This window comes from Protomyctophum bolini (assembly GCF_963924005.1).
Source record: "Protomyctophum bolini genome assembly, chromosome: 9".
Classification (NCBI taxonomy): Eukaryota; Metazoa; Chordata; class Actinopteri; order Myctophiformes; family Myctophidae; genus Protomyctophum; species Protomyctophum bolini.
Window position 1 is genome coordinate 39,730,314 of NC_137870.1, and position 21,452 is coordinate 39,751,765.

A 21,452-nucleotide genomic window follows, 5' to 3' on the forward strand; every position below is an offset into this window, starting at 1 on the left:
CGTGTGGGGGTCCCCGGAACATCCAGAGCCCTAGGAATGGCCCAGGGCTCGTACTATAGTGTACTCGGGCCACTATACTCTGTGCTGTACTCTACTGGCCACTTTAGTGTTGCAGCTGTCTGTGCTCAGACAGTATACTGTACATACAGACAGACATACAGATAGACACAGAGACAGATTGCTGTGTAATTGGTTAGGCACCGCTCAAAAACTGTTGAAAATGGGTATACAGTTGGAGGGCCGGGATTACAGTATTTCAATCAGCAAAATCAACTCCACCAGGAGCTATACTTGCCCCCTCATCTCCCACACTATAGCACCAATGCAGAAACAGACCTGCTTTTCTTTTATCCTCCATTTTTATGTAAAGCACTTTGAGCTGCATTTCATGTCATGAAAGGTGCTATACAAATAAAGTTTTATTATTATTATTATTATTACAAAAAGGCACGCGCGCACACACACACACACACACACAGTCACACACACAACATACGGTAGTGTGTAGGTCTATTCAAGGTTAATGTGTGAAAAAACCTTGCCAAACTTGATTTACAATCATGGCCATGACGTCCGGCACTAATTCTTTAAATCTCCTGATCATCATCATCATCGTATCATTCAGTGAAACTAAACTATCACAAGCTTCTGCGTGATAATCGTTATAAATTAGAACATGTAGCCTATACGGTCAAGCTGTCACTCATTAGAGATAATTAAGTTCAGCCAACAATTGCGCACAAGACGCACTGCGCAGCAGCCACACAATTAAGTGTTGTCGTCAACGTGGTGCTGTGTGGAGCTTTATCTGCTCTTGTCAGCAAGTGACACCATCGGTCGTGGATGGATGGAGTCAGTATAGCCTATTATATTTACATTAAACACTAGGCTAGCTAGGCAACAGGCAACTCCTCCCCGTCCTCACGCTCTGGTCTAAGCGGGGAAGTTCCTCCTACCAACAGACCATTCTGCATTTATTTTCTATCTATCTCTGCCTCTCCAGTCCACTGACTCCACTCCACTGTACATCTTTCCTCCTTTTTACGCACCGTCGCGTCGCTCGCTCCTCTTCATCTTGCCAGGAGGGACGAGCCAGCCGCCTCCGTCTCTCTCTCTCTCTCTCTCTCTCTCTCTCGCTCTCTTTCACGCCTCTCTTCTCTCTCTCACTCCCCCTCACACACACACACACACACACTCGGCAGGACAGGAGCAGCACTCAGCAGCAGGCAACCAACAACCCAAACAACAAGCACCACACGCACCATGGCTTTACTAAAGAAGGCGTTCGTGGGACTTTTCATGGTGTTGAATACTTGTACCTGGGGAGGTGAGTGAGTGGTGGTGGTGGTGGTCGTGAAACGATAGCGTTTTTACTGTAATTACTAATTGTACATGCTGTCTGATGGCCAAGCTTGCGTATCAATGCTATACGCTACTGTAGTGCAGAATAAAGTTTTCTGTGGTGTTTATGTGCCCCCGGTTGCTCTTTGGTTTCAGCCTGGTGCAAACTGCAAACATGTGATGCACACTCGGCTCCTTGTTCAGACTTTCATGTACAAAAAAAGAAAAAATGTAAGAAATTCTCACATTCAAATTGAATGGAATTCAAGCATTTAGGCTCTATATACCAACATATTCTTTCATCTCTTGAAGTGAAGTCTTGGAATATTATTGTGAATTATATTATAATTTCGTAGTCTAATTAAAAGGAGTTTTGGTGGATGATGCCATCAACTGACCTTTTACATGATCTCATCGAGCCTATACTGCACTTTAACTTAATAAGCAGCATACATGGCTTAAGACTTTGGAGCGTGTTATGTTTATTTTTAACGGGATTTGAATGGATATAAGTTTGAATAAGACAATAAGTGGTAGGGTATGCTGTTGTTGTGACTGGACTTGAGGAATGAAAAATCATTTTCTCCTTTTCCTTTCCTGTTTTTCTGTCTAACTAGTAAATGTCTGAATGAATGAATCTTTGGAAGAGCGTATAATTTGTAGGCCTTATACGTTCAGTTAAAAAATTACCATGATGAGATGTCATGACGCTTAGGCTAATTGCAGTTGTCAGTTTTCTCCGGTTTTTGAGACATAAGTAACGGCGATGTCTGATGGTTTCCATGTTTAGTTATTTCTTGTGGGTGGCTGCAGTCCAAACGGATCCACTGTAGTCAGGACTCAGGAACCATGCAGTCCTGCTTTCTGTCAGTGGGGATCTGTTCCCGACAGACCTATACACTGGCAGGTCTTTTGGCATGCAACCATGTTTGTAACACACGCACACACACGCGCGCACAGTGTGATGTTTTTGAGCTGTGTTTTGGATCAATATACAGCACACAGGTAGCACTTGACTGTGTCAGGCTCCCGTTGCTTTGAGACAGTCAGACCCTGCTACTGGAAGTGTTTTTAGGAAGCTTGTGGCCACAGTATAGCCTACACTGTCTACAGATGGACTCTTATGATAAGGATGACTCCTGACCAGCACCCGCAGTCGATTTGTGTCCGTTCAAACTAAAGCATGAGTCATATTTGTATGTTGACTTTTGATATTTAGGAAGGAAATCTGTCTGCAATACACTTGAGCGTTGGGCCTATAGCCTATAGCACCTGACATTTAAAACTTGTTAATGTGGCTAAATTGGTGCTTGAATCATTATATGACACTGATGACAAAGTTGGGAGACAGATGGCGGGATGCATGCTTATTGCTTATTCATTCGTGAGGCAGAGATGTATTTTTAGAAGTGTGTGTGTGTGTGTGTGTGTGTGTGTGCGTGTGTGTGTGTGTGTGTGTGTGTGTGTGTGTGCCTGCCTTTATTTGCACTCAGGGCAAGAGGGGTGTGGTATCAGCTATTCAAGCATTGCAACATTGATATTTCAAGTGATCACCTTTTTAAACCGCACTGGTATATGTTTGTATGGCAGCATGTCAGTTTGTGACTGTGAGTCCCCCGGCCCTCATCCTCCACAACCCTTCCTCTCCGTGTCCCCTGACCCCCTCCTCACCATGCCCCTCCTGTCTCCAATGGTCATCCGTGTGTGTGTCCTCCCTCCATCTTGCTCACTTGCCCCCCCCCCCCCCATGTGAAGCATTTCCTCCCTCCTCCCTGTATTCCTGTATTGTGCTGATCTCCTGTTTAGTTCAGGCGCCGCCTTTTGTCTCCGATGCCTTTTCCTCATCCTCCTCATCCTCATCCTCTTCCTCTTCCTCCTCCCCTGTATTCAGCTTTGCTGTTATCGTTGCGGTCGGGCATATTTAATTTCACATTTCGTGTTTTTCTTCTTAAATTAATGCCATACTTTGTTGTATGGCAATGACCAATGAAAAGTATTAACAAGAACTTGAGCTTGTGACTACTAAATAATTAGTACAACTTGGCTCCATTGGAACACAGGTTATTTTTTTCCATTTCCTGAAATATGGCGGTTTTGGACATACAAGGATTTCCACCCCACAGTGACGTTATCCTATACCTGCCTCGGTCAAGCCTGAACTACTCACAACTTGTAATACCCCAACCCCCCCCCCCCAGAAAACTCCCCACCTATACCTCCTCTGTGGTCCCTCTCATCCCGGTAGCCCTCTGTCTCACCCATGATCAAAGGAATGCTCCTGGAATGTTTGGAGAGAGCCGCAACGAATAGTTAACAGAACCACATCGCTGCGATGGCATGAGAGACGACAAACGCATAATGTCATTTAATAACGTTATCGCCGGTGCTGTGGAGTAGTAGTGTTTCACCACATAAATGGTGCATTTATTTAGCAACTTCACAATGTTACTTGTGTATAGGCCACCGACAAGTGATCTCTAGGCATCTCTTGTCTCGAGCTGTTCTCTGCTGCTGGCTCCAGGTCATCTTCATGGTCTTGGTTTGGAAGACCCCACTTTTCCCTGGGCTGGGCTAAGGTGTTGATGTCTTGTTGTTCTCTTGCTGGTGTTTTTACGGCAAATCCCCGTCCTTGGCAGAGTTTTCTTTACAATGTGCATTACATCGTTCACCCGTTTATTCACACGTTAACACGCGGGAGGGTAAGGCTCCGACCTGCTCATTGAGAATAAGGGTTTTAAGTGTCTTTCTCAAGGACACTTCAACACTAACACAGAGGGAGCCGGCAAGAGATTTGGTGTATTGGGGAAAAAAGGAGGGAGCCGAGTACAGACCCCTGGGGAAACCCGGACAACAAAGTATAATATGGTTCAAGTTAAATAATCCTATCAAAGTTCTCCTGTTCATCATTAAAAATCACTTAATTGCCGTCGGGCAGAAACCTTGTATCTCCAAATTCTCCATATTTCAACTTTTTGTGTTTTTTTTCGTTAAAACGATTGGTTGAGACATACAAGGTTTCCATCCGACAGCAACGACCTGTACAAGGACCCTGCTGCTGTCCAGATACTCAACCCTGCTGAAATTCAGTCAGCATAAAATATACAGACAACTCAGTCAGGTGGATCACAAGGTACATTTACAACACCTCTAAAAGGCAGTATTAAAGCAGGCAATTAAGCACAAGCTGTTGAGCCAGAACATTAGATGACTGCATGGTTCTCAATGTCGGGTTCAGGGACCACCGCGGGTCCAAAATGGACCCGGACGGATCAAAAAAAGGGATTTAGCAATAAATCCGCCATGCACGGTCAGAGCTGCGGTGCGTAAGAAAACAGTTAATCCGTAATTTACCTTTAAATTGACGCTGAAGACTTTACAATTGGGGTCCCAGAAAATTGTGGGGGTCCGTGCCGTGGGCTGTTGCATATAAAACTGAAATGACTGAAATTGTTGTTGAAAATCACTGCATTAGATAATCTTTTTACCAACACTGTCTTTCTCCATCATGGCCGGAAATGTTTATTTAAAGATTGTAATTGGTCTTGTTAATACCCATAAAGATCAAAGTTCTTTTAGATTAGGGTTCGATTCCTCGGGGTTGACTCCGGCTTGGCCGCGTTCACAGGTGAGATGTCGGAGTGGGGAGGCTGATTGATTGCGGGTGAACTTGTGATGTTTCAGTCAGGACAACTCATGAATGGATTTTTTTTTTAATATAAAAGGGGCAATAAATTGGATCTGCTTTGTATGTACTCTGATAAAGTCCCAAACATAGGGACTCCGAATCCCCCGTACATAAACAGCAGATCCAAAACAACAGGTGGTGAGCAGAAGTGTCTGAGCAGTGGTGAGAGTATAGCAGCAGCATGATAGTAGAAACGCAAGCAGGAATGAGCAGTGCAAACCTCCAGATTAAATGGAGCGGTCTGAGAATGGACCGTTGAGGTGGCCTAATGGACAGCCGCCAGCAACTGCACTATGAGTTTTCTGACTGAACTCGCTTTGCGCATGTCTGTGACAGGCGGGACGCATTATTTTTTATTATGTGGCCACACCCACAGGTTCATTAAGTATATGCCTGGTTTGCCTGGTGGGTGGTGATGGGTGGTGATCCACCTCAACTGAAGCTGTAGTTGTATGATAAAGGATGAGGGGTTAGGGGATGATATTGTGACGTCACTTATCACTGTCATTTCGATTGAGTCTTTTGACCTGGGCCTCGATTGGGCCTTTTGAGAAAACTAAATTACACAGGGAAGATGCATTTCAATATTCTAACCACACCTGGGGGTCTATTAGAGTAATGTTAAAGGGACACTTCACCCTTTTTGCAAAAGAATATATGTTAATGACGTTTAGGAGCTTTAGAACACTTTCCTGGGGGTATTTATGTGTGTAATATGTGGTTTTAGATATTTTAGATTGTAGCAGTGAGCCTGTTGTCTCTGATGTCATGGACACTGGGCTCACTTCCTTCCTGGACTACAGTAAGACAGCTCTCCCCCCTATCCACAAGGAGGAGCAGTGCACCAAAGAATTATGGGAATTGTAGTCTATATAGAAAACGGGAAAAGTACAAAAAAATCCAGTCACAGTGGTGATGGTGACAGCCCTTCCACGGAGGGGCGGTGGCTCCGTTCAGCCCTCTGAAGACAGCTCCTGTTCTTCAGAATAAGAGAAAAGACTTCACTGACAATCAATGTCTTTGTTCTTGTCCGACCGCTAAGCGGAAGATTATGAGGTTGAGCGATCTGGCACAGGATCAGCAGAGCAGCGGAAGTGGGGCTAAATTCTGCCTTTTCTTTTTTCTTCCTGGAACACAGTGAGGAATGCTTTACTTTCAGTGCCCGCGACAAAGTGACTGGTTCGGTTGTACTTACATGTTATCGGGTATACAAGCAAGCAGCCAAATGTTGGTAGGACATGGTTCTGCAAAGACTGTGCGAACACAGCAATACAAGACAATGATAACATGAATTAATACTGTATAAGAAAGAAAAACTAAATTATAGATAAAAACTAAAGTTAGAAGTAGAGTGGCGGGTGGCATTATCGATGTTGAAAGGATTCCCAAGAGCTCTATAGTAGCTGGTCTAGACCTATACGTTGTTATCACCTCTCATGATCTACCGTATGGCCTTTTTAGATATTGCTATAGCAACATAAATGTGACATTCTTTAAATTAGGATTTAGAGGGCATTTTTAGAGACTGCCCCAGTTCTAAATGGGCCACTAGGCCCCTTCCTGTTTTCGCTCTACTCTAAATATATTCACCAAAAATAGGCAGCTGATCTACAAGCTAGCACTGTGAACTTGTAGATGAGCTATTTGCGGCCATTGTTCGCCTCAGAATAGGGACGTGTTCAAGTGGTTAAGGAAGTTATGTTATGGTTGGATTAGTAGTCGTACTATATTCACTGGTTTGGCTGTAATGTATGTTGGACGTAGCAGTTAAGTTACATCACAGTGTGAAGGCTTTCTGCTTCTTAAACGTCTTTCAACATGGTGTCCCAATGTATAGAAATTGGCGTCATTTAATATAGAAAATGTCTCCAACTGTAAAAATAAAAGATACAAATCACAAGGCGTCATGATGTGAAGCTTCGTCAGCTTGTAGATTCACTATTTTTACTTTTCCTCGTATGACACGCGCACGCACGCGCTCGCGCGTTGCGCATGCACGCACGCACGCACGTCTACAGTACAACCACAGTATTTGGCCACTGCGTGAGCAGCAGTTGCGGTTATGTGTCTGTCATGTTCAAGGTCACTTAACAGTCCAGGGTGTTGTTGAGTCATTTCATCACCCATGTTTGTCCTGCCAGTGCGGGGTATCAAACCGGCAGCCTTCCAGTCACAAAAGGCACAAGTCTCTCTAACCTTTATGCCTTCATCCATCCGTCCTTCCGTCCGTCCATCCATCCATCCATCTTCTCTTGAGTAGGGTCACAGACCAGAGCAGAGGTAATAGACTTTAGCTAGGCCAGTGTAGAGATACACTGCCCACCTGGTCCTTAATTGGCCCCGTGCCTGGAAAACCTCTGGCTCCTTTCCACGTAAAGTATCAGCAGCTCTACTTCCAGTTGACTGAGCTTCTTACTATAATGCCTAAAGAGAGATGGAGGGAGGTCAGCCTCCCTCCTGAGAAAACTCATTTTGGCTGCTGGTATACCCGCCCAGGATCTTGTTCTTTCAAGGCCTCTTCTAAAAACATGCTGGCAGGCATGCGGAAAACAGGGGGGGGGGGCTGCTTAAAGCAAACATTTAAAGTCCATAGACTTGGCTGCCACGAGTGGGCCCTGCTTAAAGACGTCACAACAAAAGGTCAGACGTTGGAGTGGCTAGCGCCCCTTAAAAATAGCTAAGAAACACGTAACATGTCTCTGTCAACTAACGGTTGGCTTGAAAATCACGTTATTGTTACTCGGCATTCATTTTATTTGGTCCGAGTCGATTGAAACAACTTTCAGACATCTGCATTTGTGGGCTCCCACTCAGTGAGAGAGAACACACTGGCCCCACCCAGTGTCCCCCAGTCCAGGCAGGCCTTTTGTATACTGTACCTCTAGGAGAGTCTGTCCTGTTCCGACACATGGCTTCTTATCTCCGTTTTAAAATAAAGCCCTCGGTTATCTGAGCAGGAGCACATTGTTTATGTGTTCCCATGGCACCAGACCGGTGCAGGGAGTGTTTGACAGTGCTACATCCATCTGGATGTCTGTGTATACCGCTGGCGTCAGGCAGAAAGCTTGTATGTCCATATTTAAACTTTTTCAGTTTTCATTTTCCATAAATGAACGTCCTACTTTGTCATATTACGGTGTCAGCACACAAGTGTCAAAAATAGCAGATCTGAGCTTGTAGATCTGCTATTTCTTGCTATTCCTTTGACATTTCTCTCAGTGAATGTGGCAATTTGGTGGCGTTTACCTGCAGAAACACATTGCCCAGTGTTTGGTGTCTTTTGTGAAAACACCAAACTACAGTGAGAGGGCAGTGTAATTCATTGTAATTAACTGCTGGTATAGAGGGAAATGATTGGTAAAAATGTATTTATTGGACACACAGGACACATACTGTAGTTACATAGTTTTATTTCACTTTCAATTTAGGGTAATTTCATCGTCTACTCAGGCTTTTGTGAACACCCACGACAATTTTTAAGTTGGTTGATTCAGTATTTTAGATATTTGATACTCATTGTAACTGCCCCGTCCCCTTCTTATAATAATAATTATAACGGATTACATTTTTATAGCACTTTTCTATGCGCTATACGTGCTTGCTCAAAGCGCTTTACAATGCTCCATTCATTCTTGGGAGGTGAAGCGGCGAACAGTCAACGCCAGCGTCCTCACTTCCCACATTCACCGATGGTGGCGACCACTGGAGGCAAATAGAAAAACCATTGTAACATCAAATTCCATAGGAATAGTATAGGAATTAGGAACGGGGCGAGGCAGATAAAAGGAATATCAAATATCTAAAATACTGAACCGAGCAAGTTAAAAACTGAATGTGAAAATAGTCCTTTAACTAAATAATAACTACAGTGCGATCCGTTGGAACACGGGTTCTTTCTTTTTTGGTCCATTTCCTGAACGCTATAACGGTTTTGGACATACAAGGTTTCCACCCCGACAGCGAGCGACGGTACGTTCATGCTGCTGTTTAAGGTTGTTGAGACGTTGTCCAGGTCCCGCTGGCGGCGGAACGCCAACAGGAAACAGTACCGGGGCATACTGTGTCACAGCTGTTTGTTGGAAAGATGGAGATCAGTGGAATATCAGGATGAGAAGGAACAATGTGACGGCGGTAGTTGGAGATTAACGATGAATAACACCAGAATAGCCATGGTGGAGAAGCAGATTTTTCTAGAAATCTTAGTGTGTGTGTGTGTGTGTGTGTGTGTGTGTGTGTATATATATATATATATATATATATATATAATGACATTCACAAAGTGAGGGGCGCTCGAACGTATCATCGTACATCATCATATACATCATCTCATTCCGCCCAGTCAGAATTTGCGTCCTCACCTTCGACTTCAATGTTTGTGTTTTACGCAATGTTTGTGTTTACACAAACACTCAAAATTGTCCATTCATTGTCAATGGCATTTATGTTACAGCATTAGAAAAATGATTAACTAATGCTTCACTATTAAAATGTATTAGTTAAGCATTAGTTAATCATCTCATGATGAACCTTATCTGCAAGTGTTACCAATAAATGTAATAATATGAAATGTTTGTATAGGACAAAAAGTGGGTTACACACACACACCAAAAGCTGGACATAGAAGGGAGGGGCTATCGGCTATCGGCCCTCAAAAATGTAGGTGAAAAAATAAAAAATCACACGGCCACAGATGGGTGGGCTATATGGAGACGCTTTTGAGATGTTCAAGTGGGCCCTGATCAGGAAAGGCACAGGGCTGACAACAACAACCACTGTCTGGCATAGATAGAGCTTTTCAGTAGTAGGTCATGGTCTGCATGAGTCGTGCAGTTCATGGCTGATCGAGTTCCTTCGATCAGCCATTACATTAGCATAACCAGGACTAATTGAGAGGTGGTCTGGTCATATGACCGATAAGATATGTCCACGTCGTAGATGACCTGTCCTCACTCCTGACTGCTTCATTGATGGAATGTGTGTGTGGCTCTAACTAAGGGACATTTTAGGGTGTGTGTGTGTGTGTGTGTGTGTGTGTGACTGTACCACAGAGTCAGTAAGAACAGTGTCCTTATTTACCCTAATCTATTTAACTATATCTCTCTCTTTCTAACACACAGCACACACACACACACACACACACACACACACACACACACACACACACACACACACAAACACACGGATCAAAAGATGAACATTGTTTGTTGTTGAAACTGAAAATGTCACAGTTCCAGAAGTTACTTTAAACAACTTTTTGTTTGTGATTTCTTGGATTGACTTTCATGCAGTAAACTTTCATCCCTATGCTCATGTCCCGCCAGTCAGTCACTTGTTAGTGAAGGTGTTACATCATTGGTTGGCCAGCAGGCCTAACAACGAACTAGCCAATCACAGAGCAGGGATATAGTCTCATTATTTCAATGTGGCTGCGTCCGAATTGCTAGGGTTGTTCCCTACTCCCTATCCCCCATACGGGGATCCAGATTCTAGTGGACTCTATAGTGATGATTTCGGACAATACTCCCTGTATGGGGAGCACCGACTCTGACGTCAATATCGATAGAGGGCGCTGTAGTTCCGCGGGTTCATGTACTTTTTATTTGCATGAAATCCCCATTAGGTTTTTTCAGATCGCCTCATAAAGAAGTTAAGAACTGTTTGAAAAATAAACAAATCATCCCGGCCATTTCACTCATTTGGATATGAAGAATCGACTGACTACAAGAAACCAATCAAAACGCTGCTGCTGAATTTCCGCTAGGAACAGACTGTATCAAATAAGTCTGGCTAGCTGTCACCTCCCTGCAAGGACAGTTTGTAAAGTTATTTTTAAATTCATGAATGAATAAAGGAAAAAATAGGTTAGTGAAAATATGTTTGCAGGCATTTAGGCCTATATATCTATGATAAAAAGGTTATTTAGGATAATGGATATAGTCTAATATTAATTTATTGATAATAATCATAGGCCCATTGTTATGGGAAAACAGTGCACAACCTTGACAATATATGAAAATATCAGCAGCATGATTTAATCTTAACCACATGAACCCCCGCTAATCCTGGGGCGGGGGGGATACGGCAAAAATAGCCGATCTAAGCAACGCGCGACGTCCGTGTTGTGAGCTTGTATACTTTTACTTGGGTACTTTTGGTAAAGAATTACCAAAAGTAGCCGATCTACAAGCTCTGCTCACAATACGGACGTTTGGTGTTAACAGAAACAGCAGTCATATATACTCTAAGGCGCATGCATGCAGAAGCAGCGCACGTGCGCAAACGCGTGCATGTGCGCTCAAGAGCGAGCTTGCGCAATGCATTATGGGGCAGATTTGCTTCGCTGTGTTTTTGTAGTGACCATCGGATGCTCCCTACAATTCCCGGTGCATTGTGGGATACTTCAGTCCACTACGTTAGGGTGCAAAAATGCTCACTACATATTCGGACACTATAACAAAATGGCGGAACCTCAAAGTAGTGCACTATATGGGGCATAGGGAATGATTTCGGACGCAGCCTGTGTTTGTTTTTACTGCCTTGACCTGTTCAAAAATGAATGTCTAGAAAGGGGGCATATCAAAAGCAGAGGGCAGGGACACCCTTCCCTTTCAACAAATGTGTGTCTGCGTGCTACATTTTAGAGGAGGACTAATGGAGGCTATCGCACGACTCTTTGGCAGCTGGACATTGTAATGGGATTCAACCGTGCACTCGACGGGCCGGAATGTTACTTTTTGATGTCCCTGTGGACTCGAATAACATCCATTACCACCATTACGTGGGTCAATATGCCAGATCAGCATCAGAGGGAAAAGAAGAGGGAAAGCAGCTGTTATTGCATACCTAATTGCTCGCCGCTGTCATGCACGCATGCATCGAAAATACCTGATCTACAAGCTCACAACATGTTGTGTTGTGGTAAAAAAGAAATTAGGCCCGCTAAAATACTGTTTAGTCTACTACATTAACTATACTGTATTTAAAAAACAAATCTGGCCCGGATGGTTATAGCTCAACCGTCTGGGCACCTATAGGCTGCCAAGCCAGCCGGATGGCGTCCCGCGGGTTCGACTCCCGAGCCCCACGGCCTTTGCCTCGTGTCACTCCCCATCTCTCTCCCCCCTTTCCTGTTAACTATCAATAAAGGCATAAAAAGCCCCAAAACAAATCTTTAAAAAAAAAAGTATAGTTACAGACAGTATAGTTACAGTATAGTTGTTTTAGTAGACTAAGGACTATTGTACTATAGGTCCAATGTCACATTTTGGCGTTTTAAACTTTTTGTAATGAATTACCTTGATTTTACACAAAACTAAATGGAATTCGAAAGACTATGACTAAAACTAAATCAAACGAGCTTGCTGTCAAAATGAACACTAGCTCTGTTGACATCAGGAGCACACACCCTCTGGGCACACTTTAGCGGACAGCCGCGGACAGAAGAAGAGCGTTCTACGTCATTTCCGAGTTTTTAGACAGCTGGTGGATAGAAATTAAGCTCTACCCCTGCGGCTGACTGCCGCGGAGGAGAAGCGTTTCCGGGAATCTGTCCGTCGCGGCAGTCAGCCGCGGAGGTGGAGCTTATCTTTTCCATCCACCAGCTGTCTTAAAAACTCGGAAAAACGTAAAACACACCTTCTTCTAAAGTGTGGGCCCCAGAGGGATTGGGTGTGCGTTCAGCCCAACAGTGGTTGTTTGTGCAATGCAGTGCAAGCAATCAAGGTTGTTTTGAATTGTATCTCTAACATCAGTGCTCTTTTCGATGCATTGCCCGTGCATTGTGCATTGTGTACTCAATGGAAGGAAGAAATGACGTTGCGGTGTTTCCACTGGTTTTTGTTCTTTTTGATCAGATAAGATGAGTGATTGCAGCTTGTCAAAAGTTTCCGTCCCATTTTTTGTTAAAAAGGCATACGGCACACTAAATCAAATCTTGATGCTTTTCAACACTAACAGTCTATCGTTGCTGTCAGGAGGAAACCTCATAACTCAGGTTGAGGTTTTTGACTTAAATCAGTGCTATTGAACACCCTTTACGTATGTTGTTTCGAACCAATGGAAGGTAGTAAAAAAACGCATTGGGCAAAACCTCTTACAAAACCCTCAACATGTCTGCTAAAGCCTCTCGTGGAAGTAATTGACAATATATAAAGTTACAACACCAACTTCGATGAGACTGTAATATGTATTGCTTTGTTTACAAAAATATAAGGTTTTCTTTATTTCCTGAAAATGTTATATTTTTAATTTCCTGAAAAATGGAGTTATGAGGTTTCCTCCCGACAGCAGAGATAAAGGTCTGTGGTTTGCTAATGGTTTTCTGTGCCCCGACGACGTAGTTCAGATTTGCTTGTAACTTCAGCTGTTATGATAATGATAATGAATTTGATTTATGAAGCACTTTTCAAAACGGGGTCACAAACTTCTGTGCAGTAGTATCAAGATAAAATAGAATAAACATTGAAGACTGAACCTGGATTAAAAATATCAAAAGGAAAAATTTACATCAATGGCATCAATAATATAATTGTCAAATTATCATGGACAAAAGTGGCAACACAAACTATGAAATTAGGTTTTCAGAAGTGATTTAAAGGTGTAGTGAAACGGAAACGATGGGCATTTTATTTTGAAGTTTCAGCTTCAAACGCTGGCTCTGAAGTCTCTGAGTGTCGCATCCCTTCAGGTGATGGGACAGTAGCTATAGGGACGGTAGCTATGCTATACGCAGGACGTGTGTTGGTTTACAAGTCAGATAGTCGGCCAGGCCCAGCTGTACCAGTTTACTGTTATTTGGCTTATTTCTACCCTATAATGTTTTCAGATACATATTTTAGCGTGATGATAAACCGAGTAATACAATGTCTGGAAATTAAGATTTACCCATTTTTTTGGCATCCATTGTTAGGTATGCTCATATGATGACCACGGATGTGGTCTAAAAGTGTGAAAAACATATTTTTCATTTCACTACACCTTGATTTGAAAGACATCACTGACTTTGCTATAGCCTTAGATCCTCAGACAGGGCGTTCCAAAGCCACAAAAGCCTGATCGTTCCAGGTGATGAGGCGAGTTTTAGGAAGAACCAAGAGGGCCCTATCGAAGAATCTCCAGCTGCGCTCAGGCTCATAGAAGACCAGCATATACATTCCAAAAATGTAATTACACTACATTATATTGCAGGAACATGGCCTTGCAGGGCTTTAAACGTCATCCATATAATCTTAAAATCAATTCTATAACTCACTGGTGGTGACCAGCTAAATTTCTTAGAATAATCTTGCAGCTGAACTTTGTACCAGTTGAATACAGGAGATAGCCTTTTTTTACTGACAGTGAGTTACAGTAGTCTTAAGCATGAAATAACGAAAGCATGGATGATGACCTTTTTAGAGGTCTGCAAATGATAAAAAGGAAGCTGTTGTCAGTTATATTATTGTTTTGGAGGAGTTTCATATATATATATATATATATATATATAAAAAGTGAAAGACCCATCACCAAGGATGAAGTATAAGCCTTAACCAAATATCAGCCTTGTCTGCAGATGTGCACTGATGCATTCCATGAGGGTAAGACATATTAGGAGACCTCAAAGCACATTGGATGCCCTCGCTGCACTGTGTGATGTACTGCTCTGCTTTTGGCTCCGACCTGCAGGGCAGAATCCTTTCATACAGCATCAGGAGGCTTGTGCCTGATTTATACTTGGTTGCGTGCCGGTATCGCGCACCCAAAAATAGCTGATCTACACGCTCACAGCGAGTCATGCTGCGCTACGCTTGTACAGATCAGCTATACTTTCGGTATAGCGTAACTCGGCTTTTAGACTTCAAAGATCACCTATTTGTGAGCTTGTAGATCAGATACTCTCGGTATAGTAGTGTAACTCAGGCTTTAGACTTCAGAGATCACCTGTCTGTGGGCTCGTAGCCTATACATCTGCTACTGTGGGTGTAGTAAAACTCAGCCATTAGACTTTAGAGATCACCTATAGATGCTGGCATGGTGCCTCTCTCTCTCTCTCTCTGCCTCTGTAGAGTCAACTCTACACTGACTGTTACCACTTAAAGTCTCCTCGTCAGGCCTTTGATGTTCCCTGAACAGATGGACAGCTGTGTACACCTGGTGCCCTCGTCTTCACGCTCCAAGTAACACACACTCCCGCCATCTCTCCCTCCCAGCTCCCACACAACCTCAGACAAGGATCACATTACCCCGCATTTTTATTATCGCGCACTTTCAGGCACGCGCGCGCACACACACACACACACACACACACACACACACACACACACACACACACACACACACACACACAGACGGCGTCACCCCTGCACGAGTCTCAGTTAACGACGGCTCGACTCTGCCACTGGCCTCTTTCCTTTCTCCCGGCCATGTCACCTTCTCCCTCTCAACTTCTTAACGACCTCTTGTCATCACGGTTCAGGTTGTCCCCATAGGGCTTGTATATCGCGATTATCTCGGCTCCAGTGAAGCTGACACAGAACTTCACAGTGTGGCAGTGGCTCTACTGATACATGCTTGTGTTATACTGACTGTATATAGGACCATATATATCCATGGCATTCATGTGATGGGCTTAACCCATTCTGAACGGGAACCCCTTTTGGTGTTAGCATCATGTTATGCTTTAGCTATTGAAAAATAGCAGATCTACAAGCTCATAGCGCGCCACCGAGTGGCGCGCTACGAGCTTGCAGGTCTGCTATTTTTGAAAAATCGAAGAACGACTGACATTTTTAGAATCTGATCTCAGGTCAGAATGGGTTCATCAGACCAGTGTGTGTCCAGTGGAAACCTTGTATGAATCTGATCTCAGGTCAGAATGGGTTAATTGGCGAGTGAGAGAAGAATGCGCGATATGTAGCTGTAGGCATTATTGTTCTGCCTACGTGTTGCTAGCGCCGTCTGCTGTGAACCCACCATCCCTTCTCGACCACAGCATGGCATGTAAAGACCCCATTCTGCTGCTCGATGAGGTGATAGCCACGCGTTTGGGATGGGAATTGATACGATTTTATGAATCCCCTTCTGGGCTTTTCGGTGGGGGGAAAAAGAGTGGTTGGTCTAGGGAGCTTTCAACTGTTTTATTAGTTGTGAACATATAGTGTCCCAGACAGTACAGAGAATTAAACTGTGCTGCAAAGTGAGTTTAGAGCCACTGCTAATTTCAGCCTCTTTCTTGTCCCTATGGCTTTACATATAATTACAGCTGTCATTATCATGAAACCACAATATACTTCATATACAGTATACTACAGATATACTACAGTATACACAACTATGTAGTACACTACATATCTATTGTATATCACAACAGGCAGCTGTTTTTTTTAAGTGCAATCCTGCCCATGGTCATAAACCAGCCATAGACATAACAAGCTGCTAAGGGTTTGTTTGCAAAGCTGCTGCTTACCTCCTGCGGGTTGGGCCCATTAAACACTACGACCAAGACTGTAACAGTACCTGCCTTATTACTTATTACTGCCAATAGAATATATATATATATATAGGCTATATAAAATAAATTTTCAGTTTTCTCATTCAAATATAGCACAAACAAACTGACCTGTCTAACTGACAGTTTAGAGTCCTATATAAAAAGTCAAACAGTCCATTCCACACACAGTCACACAATTCAACCGCAATTAATACGTCTGGCTACCAGAGTGTGGCAAAAGTCCAGACACCAAACATCCACGAGGCAATTTTGTGGAGAGGACAGAAGCAGTGTTGGAATGGAACCCTAATTATTCCTCGAGCACTGCTGCTGTTTTAAGACTCGGAGGTCATTTTGAGACAAAGTGAACAGCATGTGAGATTTATAACTTAAGTCTTTAATACCCCTTAAGATTCAGACTAAAATCTTTCTGGTCTTCAGTGGCCAAATGTGACCAAAACGTTGGTGTCTGAAAGCTTGACGGGGTCCTGCTTGCATAACTGCAACTCTACTTTTTGGATCTTTATTTTTTTAACTCAGATTGTCAAATATCGCTTGTCGGTTCTGCTCCAAATCCATCATATAGTTGACAGAAAGTGTACACATGGAAACAAATCTGTACATTCTCTGAGATTAATTAACACCAGTAAGACGCGCAAACGCGGGAAGCGAACGCAGCTCGTACATATTTGGGTTTTGGACGTATAGCTGTTTTGGGGACTCCTTATATGGTTATGGCTGAGTCATGGTGACACAAATCACTCAGCTCCATAATATGGGCACAAAAGCGGGACAGACAGACAGACAGCTGCTTTGGGGACTCCTTATATGGTTATGGCTGAGTCATGGTGACACAAATCACTCAGCTCCATATATGGGCACAAAAGCGGGACAGACAGACACACAGACGGACACACACAGACATGATCTGCTAGGTCTCATAGTAAGTGCTCACTGAATTCGCAACTAGGGATGTACTGATGTCAGGTACCTATCTATCTATCTATCTAGCTATATATCTCGTGTTGTGTTTATAGCAGACTCTTCACTCAAATGTGCACTTGCCGTTTGGGCAACTCCAAAGCAAACTCCACATGTCCCAACATTTTATTTACCTGCCATAGTGTCAACCCCTTATACCCCTGTGTCGGATCTGTGGTTAGACTGGCATATTCACCGATACCGATATGACCCAATATGACTAAATAAGGGTCGATCCGATACTTTTCACCGATACCGATACAGTATCGGGACATCTCTAATTAACACCGAGGATTTGAACCACCTTGGATTGTTTTTTTTTCCTAGAAGCCAAATGTGTATGTATTTCAAGACTAAAATAATTTAACTGGGCATTGGAGTTTGCAAAGCATTTGTAGCCTAGCTGGTTTTTGACAAAAATAAGTTCTAAACTGATCCAGACGTGAACCCTTTGCCTTTTCTGTTGTTCATGTAGGGTTGATGTGAAGAGAAGCCAGAGACGATACCATTAACGTTCTGTTCATCGTCTGAATCAATCAATCAATCAATCAATCAATTATTGGTGCTGAACCAGCCAAACTACAAAAACGGAGTCATAAAAAACAAGATGGGGGCTTGCAACTCACTTTAATTAAAATGCTCCAATTTTATTCACAGCAAAGCAACAATATATACAGACATTTCTCAAGAATGACGTACAATATCAACATTCCCCATAAAATCTAATTACCAGAGAGCAAAATGCAGTTTTGCAATGGGAAATGTCAAATATATGACATCACAAGTGACATTTCTATCCTAAACAAAGACCATTTATTTCATTGAGAACATCAAACCAAATGAGTTCTGTGTACTTGAGATGACAGAGCACAGTACAGCGCTGCTTTAGGATCTGAAAACGGTGTTTTCAGTGTTCAGAGTGCTGCTTAGAAGTGATCCAAGGCATTCATCTTTAAAAAGTTGCCTGCATGATGTAATTTTCCATTACTTGGAACAGTTTGGGGAGATAACAGTGCAAAGGCCCTTATTTACGAGACAACCCCCACAGGAATCAGTGTCATCATTATTTGAGATCATGCAGGCATTGATTGAAAAGTATTTCAGTTGTGTTGCTTTCTCTTTGCTTCTGGTGCATTATAGGTTATTTACTGGCCCCGTTCCAGCCAGCTGTCCGACCCTGTCAGTCTCACTGACTCCAGTGTCATGATGAGTGCTTGGTACGTTGAGGTTTCGTGACTTTAGGGAATACATGGTGCATTCTCAGCGTGTCCAAAGGGTGTGGGGCGCGATGGTGTAATCTGTGCAATTCACAACTATATACAGATAGGATTTGTGCAGGATTCACGGATTGTCTGTTTTTACTGTCACAGGCGCCGTGCATGCATAAGTGGAAAACAAAAGCAACATTTAGAAGAAGAAAAACCTTTTAACTGAGGGTGTCATTGTCATGGCTCACATGCTCTGCCATTGTAGAGGCCCTGTGGGATTATCAGAAGAATTGATTTCATGTCCCATTATACCGTGAAATTCCTAGATTCCATTTGCAAACATTTGGCCTACATTCCTGGGCTGTTACTCATGGGAGTCGGTCCGTATGGAGGTGTGCGGTGCTTTCTGTCTGCAGGCAGAATGCACTTCCAAGGAACCACTGTGTTGCGCTGCAGGAGAACCATGTTTTCTCCATCTTTTGATCATTCTCAAGTTTGTTGACATTTATTACTATATGCCTGTGAGATTATCTGTGTTTTATTCGTCACGTTGGCCTGTCGTTGCCGTTCTACTGTTGAATGCCACCATACCTTAGAAGGAGATTATTCAAAGGCTTGTCGGCTGTTTGGAGCCACAGCAAATAAACATTATGGTTAAAACATCTCTCACTGGTATGCAAACGGTTGCACAGCACAGTTATAACCTGCATTATGTTAGATGTGGGTCATTCTCCAGACCATGTCTATATACAGTACGTTTATTTACATTTTGTACTCTTGACACCCTTTACATTTTATTACTTATTACCACTTTATAAACATTATTACCTATTTGCATTATACCTTGTTTTTAACTGAGTGGCTGCGTGTGCGATGTCCGGAGCTCTGTCCCACTCTACCACAGTGCCAATAGATGAATAGACCCACTGCCAACTTATTATTCCTCCATGCCATTTCTTTCACATATATGTTTTATCTTTTTGAAATATCTCTGATGGGTATTTTGGGTGCATTGTTGTTTGTGAGTCGCATCAATGCCCTCTCTGCCCAGTTAGATATTTAGCCACATTCCGTGGCGCCCTACATTATCTGCCCCTTTGTGAAAAAAGTATTATTATTTGACCATGGTGCGGTACCGAGGCAAGACATCCAGACTCTCAAACATTATATTCGTTTCACAGCCTTCAGCTGTGGACGCTTAGAGAACTATACATTTCCCATACAGTCATTCTTCCGGGATCCTGTAGGAAACATGAGTGCCACGTCTCTCATTGTAACCATTAGTAAACCTCCCAGCCACAGGTGTGGGCCATTGTTCACTTTTTGTTAACCTCTGAACCCAAAATATATAATACTTCCCGGTATCAAAGGTTTGTTTTGAATAATGCATTATATTTTGTTTTCACTGACAAGGTGTCAGTGGGAGAAACGTTGAACGCTGTGATGGATGTACCATGCCTTCTCCCCATATAATTGGAATATATCATCTTAAAAACCCTATGCCACGGTTGTGGACTGTATACTCTGGTACTACTCACGGTACTCTGGTATACTCTGGTATACTTTTACTCTTCCTATTCTCTCATTTTTTGTATTGTAGTTTTCCTCTAAACTATTTATTTCCTTAAAAGGTTTATTAATATATAGTGTTACATTTTTCTATAACATTAACATTATACCATTAAAGATAAAGGTTTTCTCCTAAAGATACAAGGTACATTTGGACTTGAGTACTTTTACTCTATTACATTTTTACAACGTATCTCTCCCGAGTCCCGGCTAAATTGATGTTCTCCTATAATTCAAAGGCTATCTAAATGATTTATGGCTTAAGTTTGTACGCCGAAATGGTCCTAGAGTATTTACTTGAATTACTTGCATTCTTACATTTGGTAATAATATTCATTATTACATAAAGTCATACCTATCTCACTTTAAGTTTATGATGGAAGTCAGCAGGGTTCAGATCGGGGGCTGAAACCGTGCCCACATTCTTATGTTATTATATGTGACTAAATTTGACTGAGGGAGGGGGCACGGTGGCACAGTTGGTAGTGCTGTCGCCTCACAGCTAGAAGGTCCTGGGTTCGATTCCCACTGGGGACACTGTGGGCACTGGCGGCGTGTTCCCTCCTCTGCGTCATCAGTGCCCATACCCGAGGTGGGGGTTGGCGATAGGGCCTTTCTGTGTGGAGTTTGCATGTTCTCCCCGTGTCCCCTAGGGTAGGTACCCTCACAAAAACATGCCGTAATCCTGGTCTCTAAAACTACCTCCCCCTGGCCAGCCGGGGCGCCTGATGGAGGGGAAAGGAACTGGTCGGAATAACGTGTCCCTTCCATGCGCTACGTCCGGCCGGGGAAATTCCCCTCTGTCAGGTGAAAAGAAGCAGCTTGGACTCCTCATGCATAGAAGGATGCATGAGGTCAGTCCGCTGCCCCCCCAGGTTGGCAGAGGAAGTGTAGCGCCCAGGATTACATTAGATAATTGGCACTGGGTGAAAAAGAAAACTGGGTTACAAAATCGTGGGATAAAAAATATAGAATAAATTTGACTGAGGGACTGCCATTGTATTCATGCCATATGAAAGCAGGGAATCATAGCTTCAAATTGATATATTGGTTGTTCAGTTTGACCCACCAGTTTTGGAGATATGGCTTATAGAGTAATGTCTTGCAGAAAACAGCGAGTTGAGAAAACAGACTTGAAAGGTTCACACTGTGGTCTCTAACATTGCACCTAGCTATACATGTTTAAGCATTTCTTTCATAT

The 21,452-nt window shown here is 43.0% G+C and overlaps 1 protein-coding gene across 4 annotated transcripts in view; it reads left to right on the plus strand.

Annotated features, from left to right (window-relative positions):
• Window positions 1-1,059: 1,059 nt before the first annotated feature.
• Window positions 1,060-21,452, plus strand: part of LOC308321377 (cell surface glycoprotein MUC18-like) — an 85,143-nt gene continuing 64,750 nt past the window's right edge. For 2 of the 4 annotated variants that reach the window (XM_080772237.1, XM_080772236.1), the window contains exon 1: window positions 1,060-1,327. In XM_080772237.1, coding sequence (XP_080628363.1) covers window positions 1,264-1,327 — 64 coding nt within the window. In that variant the 5' untranslated portion in view covers window positions 1,060-1,263. The remainder of the gene's footprint in view (window positions 1,328-21,452) is intronic. The other 2 variants (XM_080772238.1, XM_080772239.1) reach the window with 2 other exon arrangements.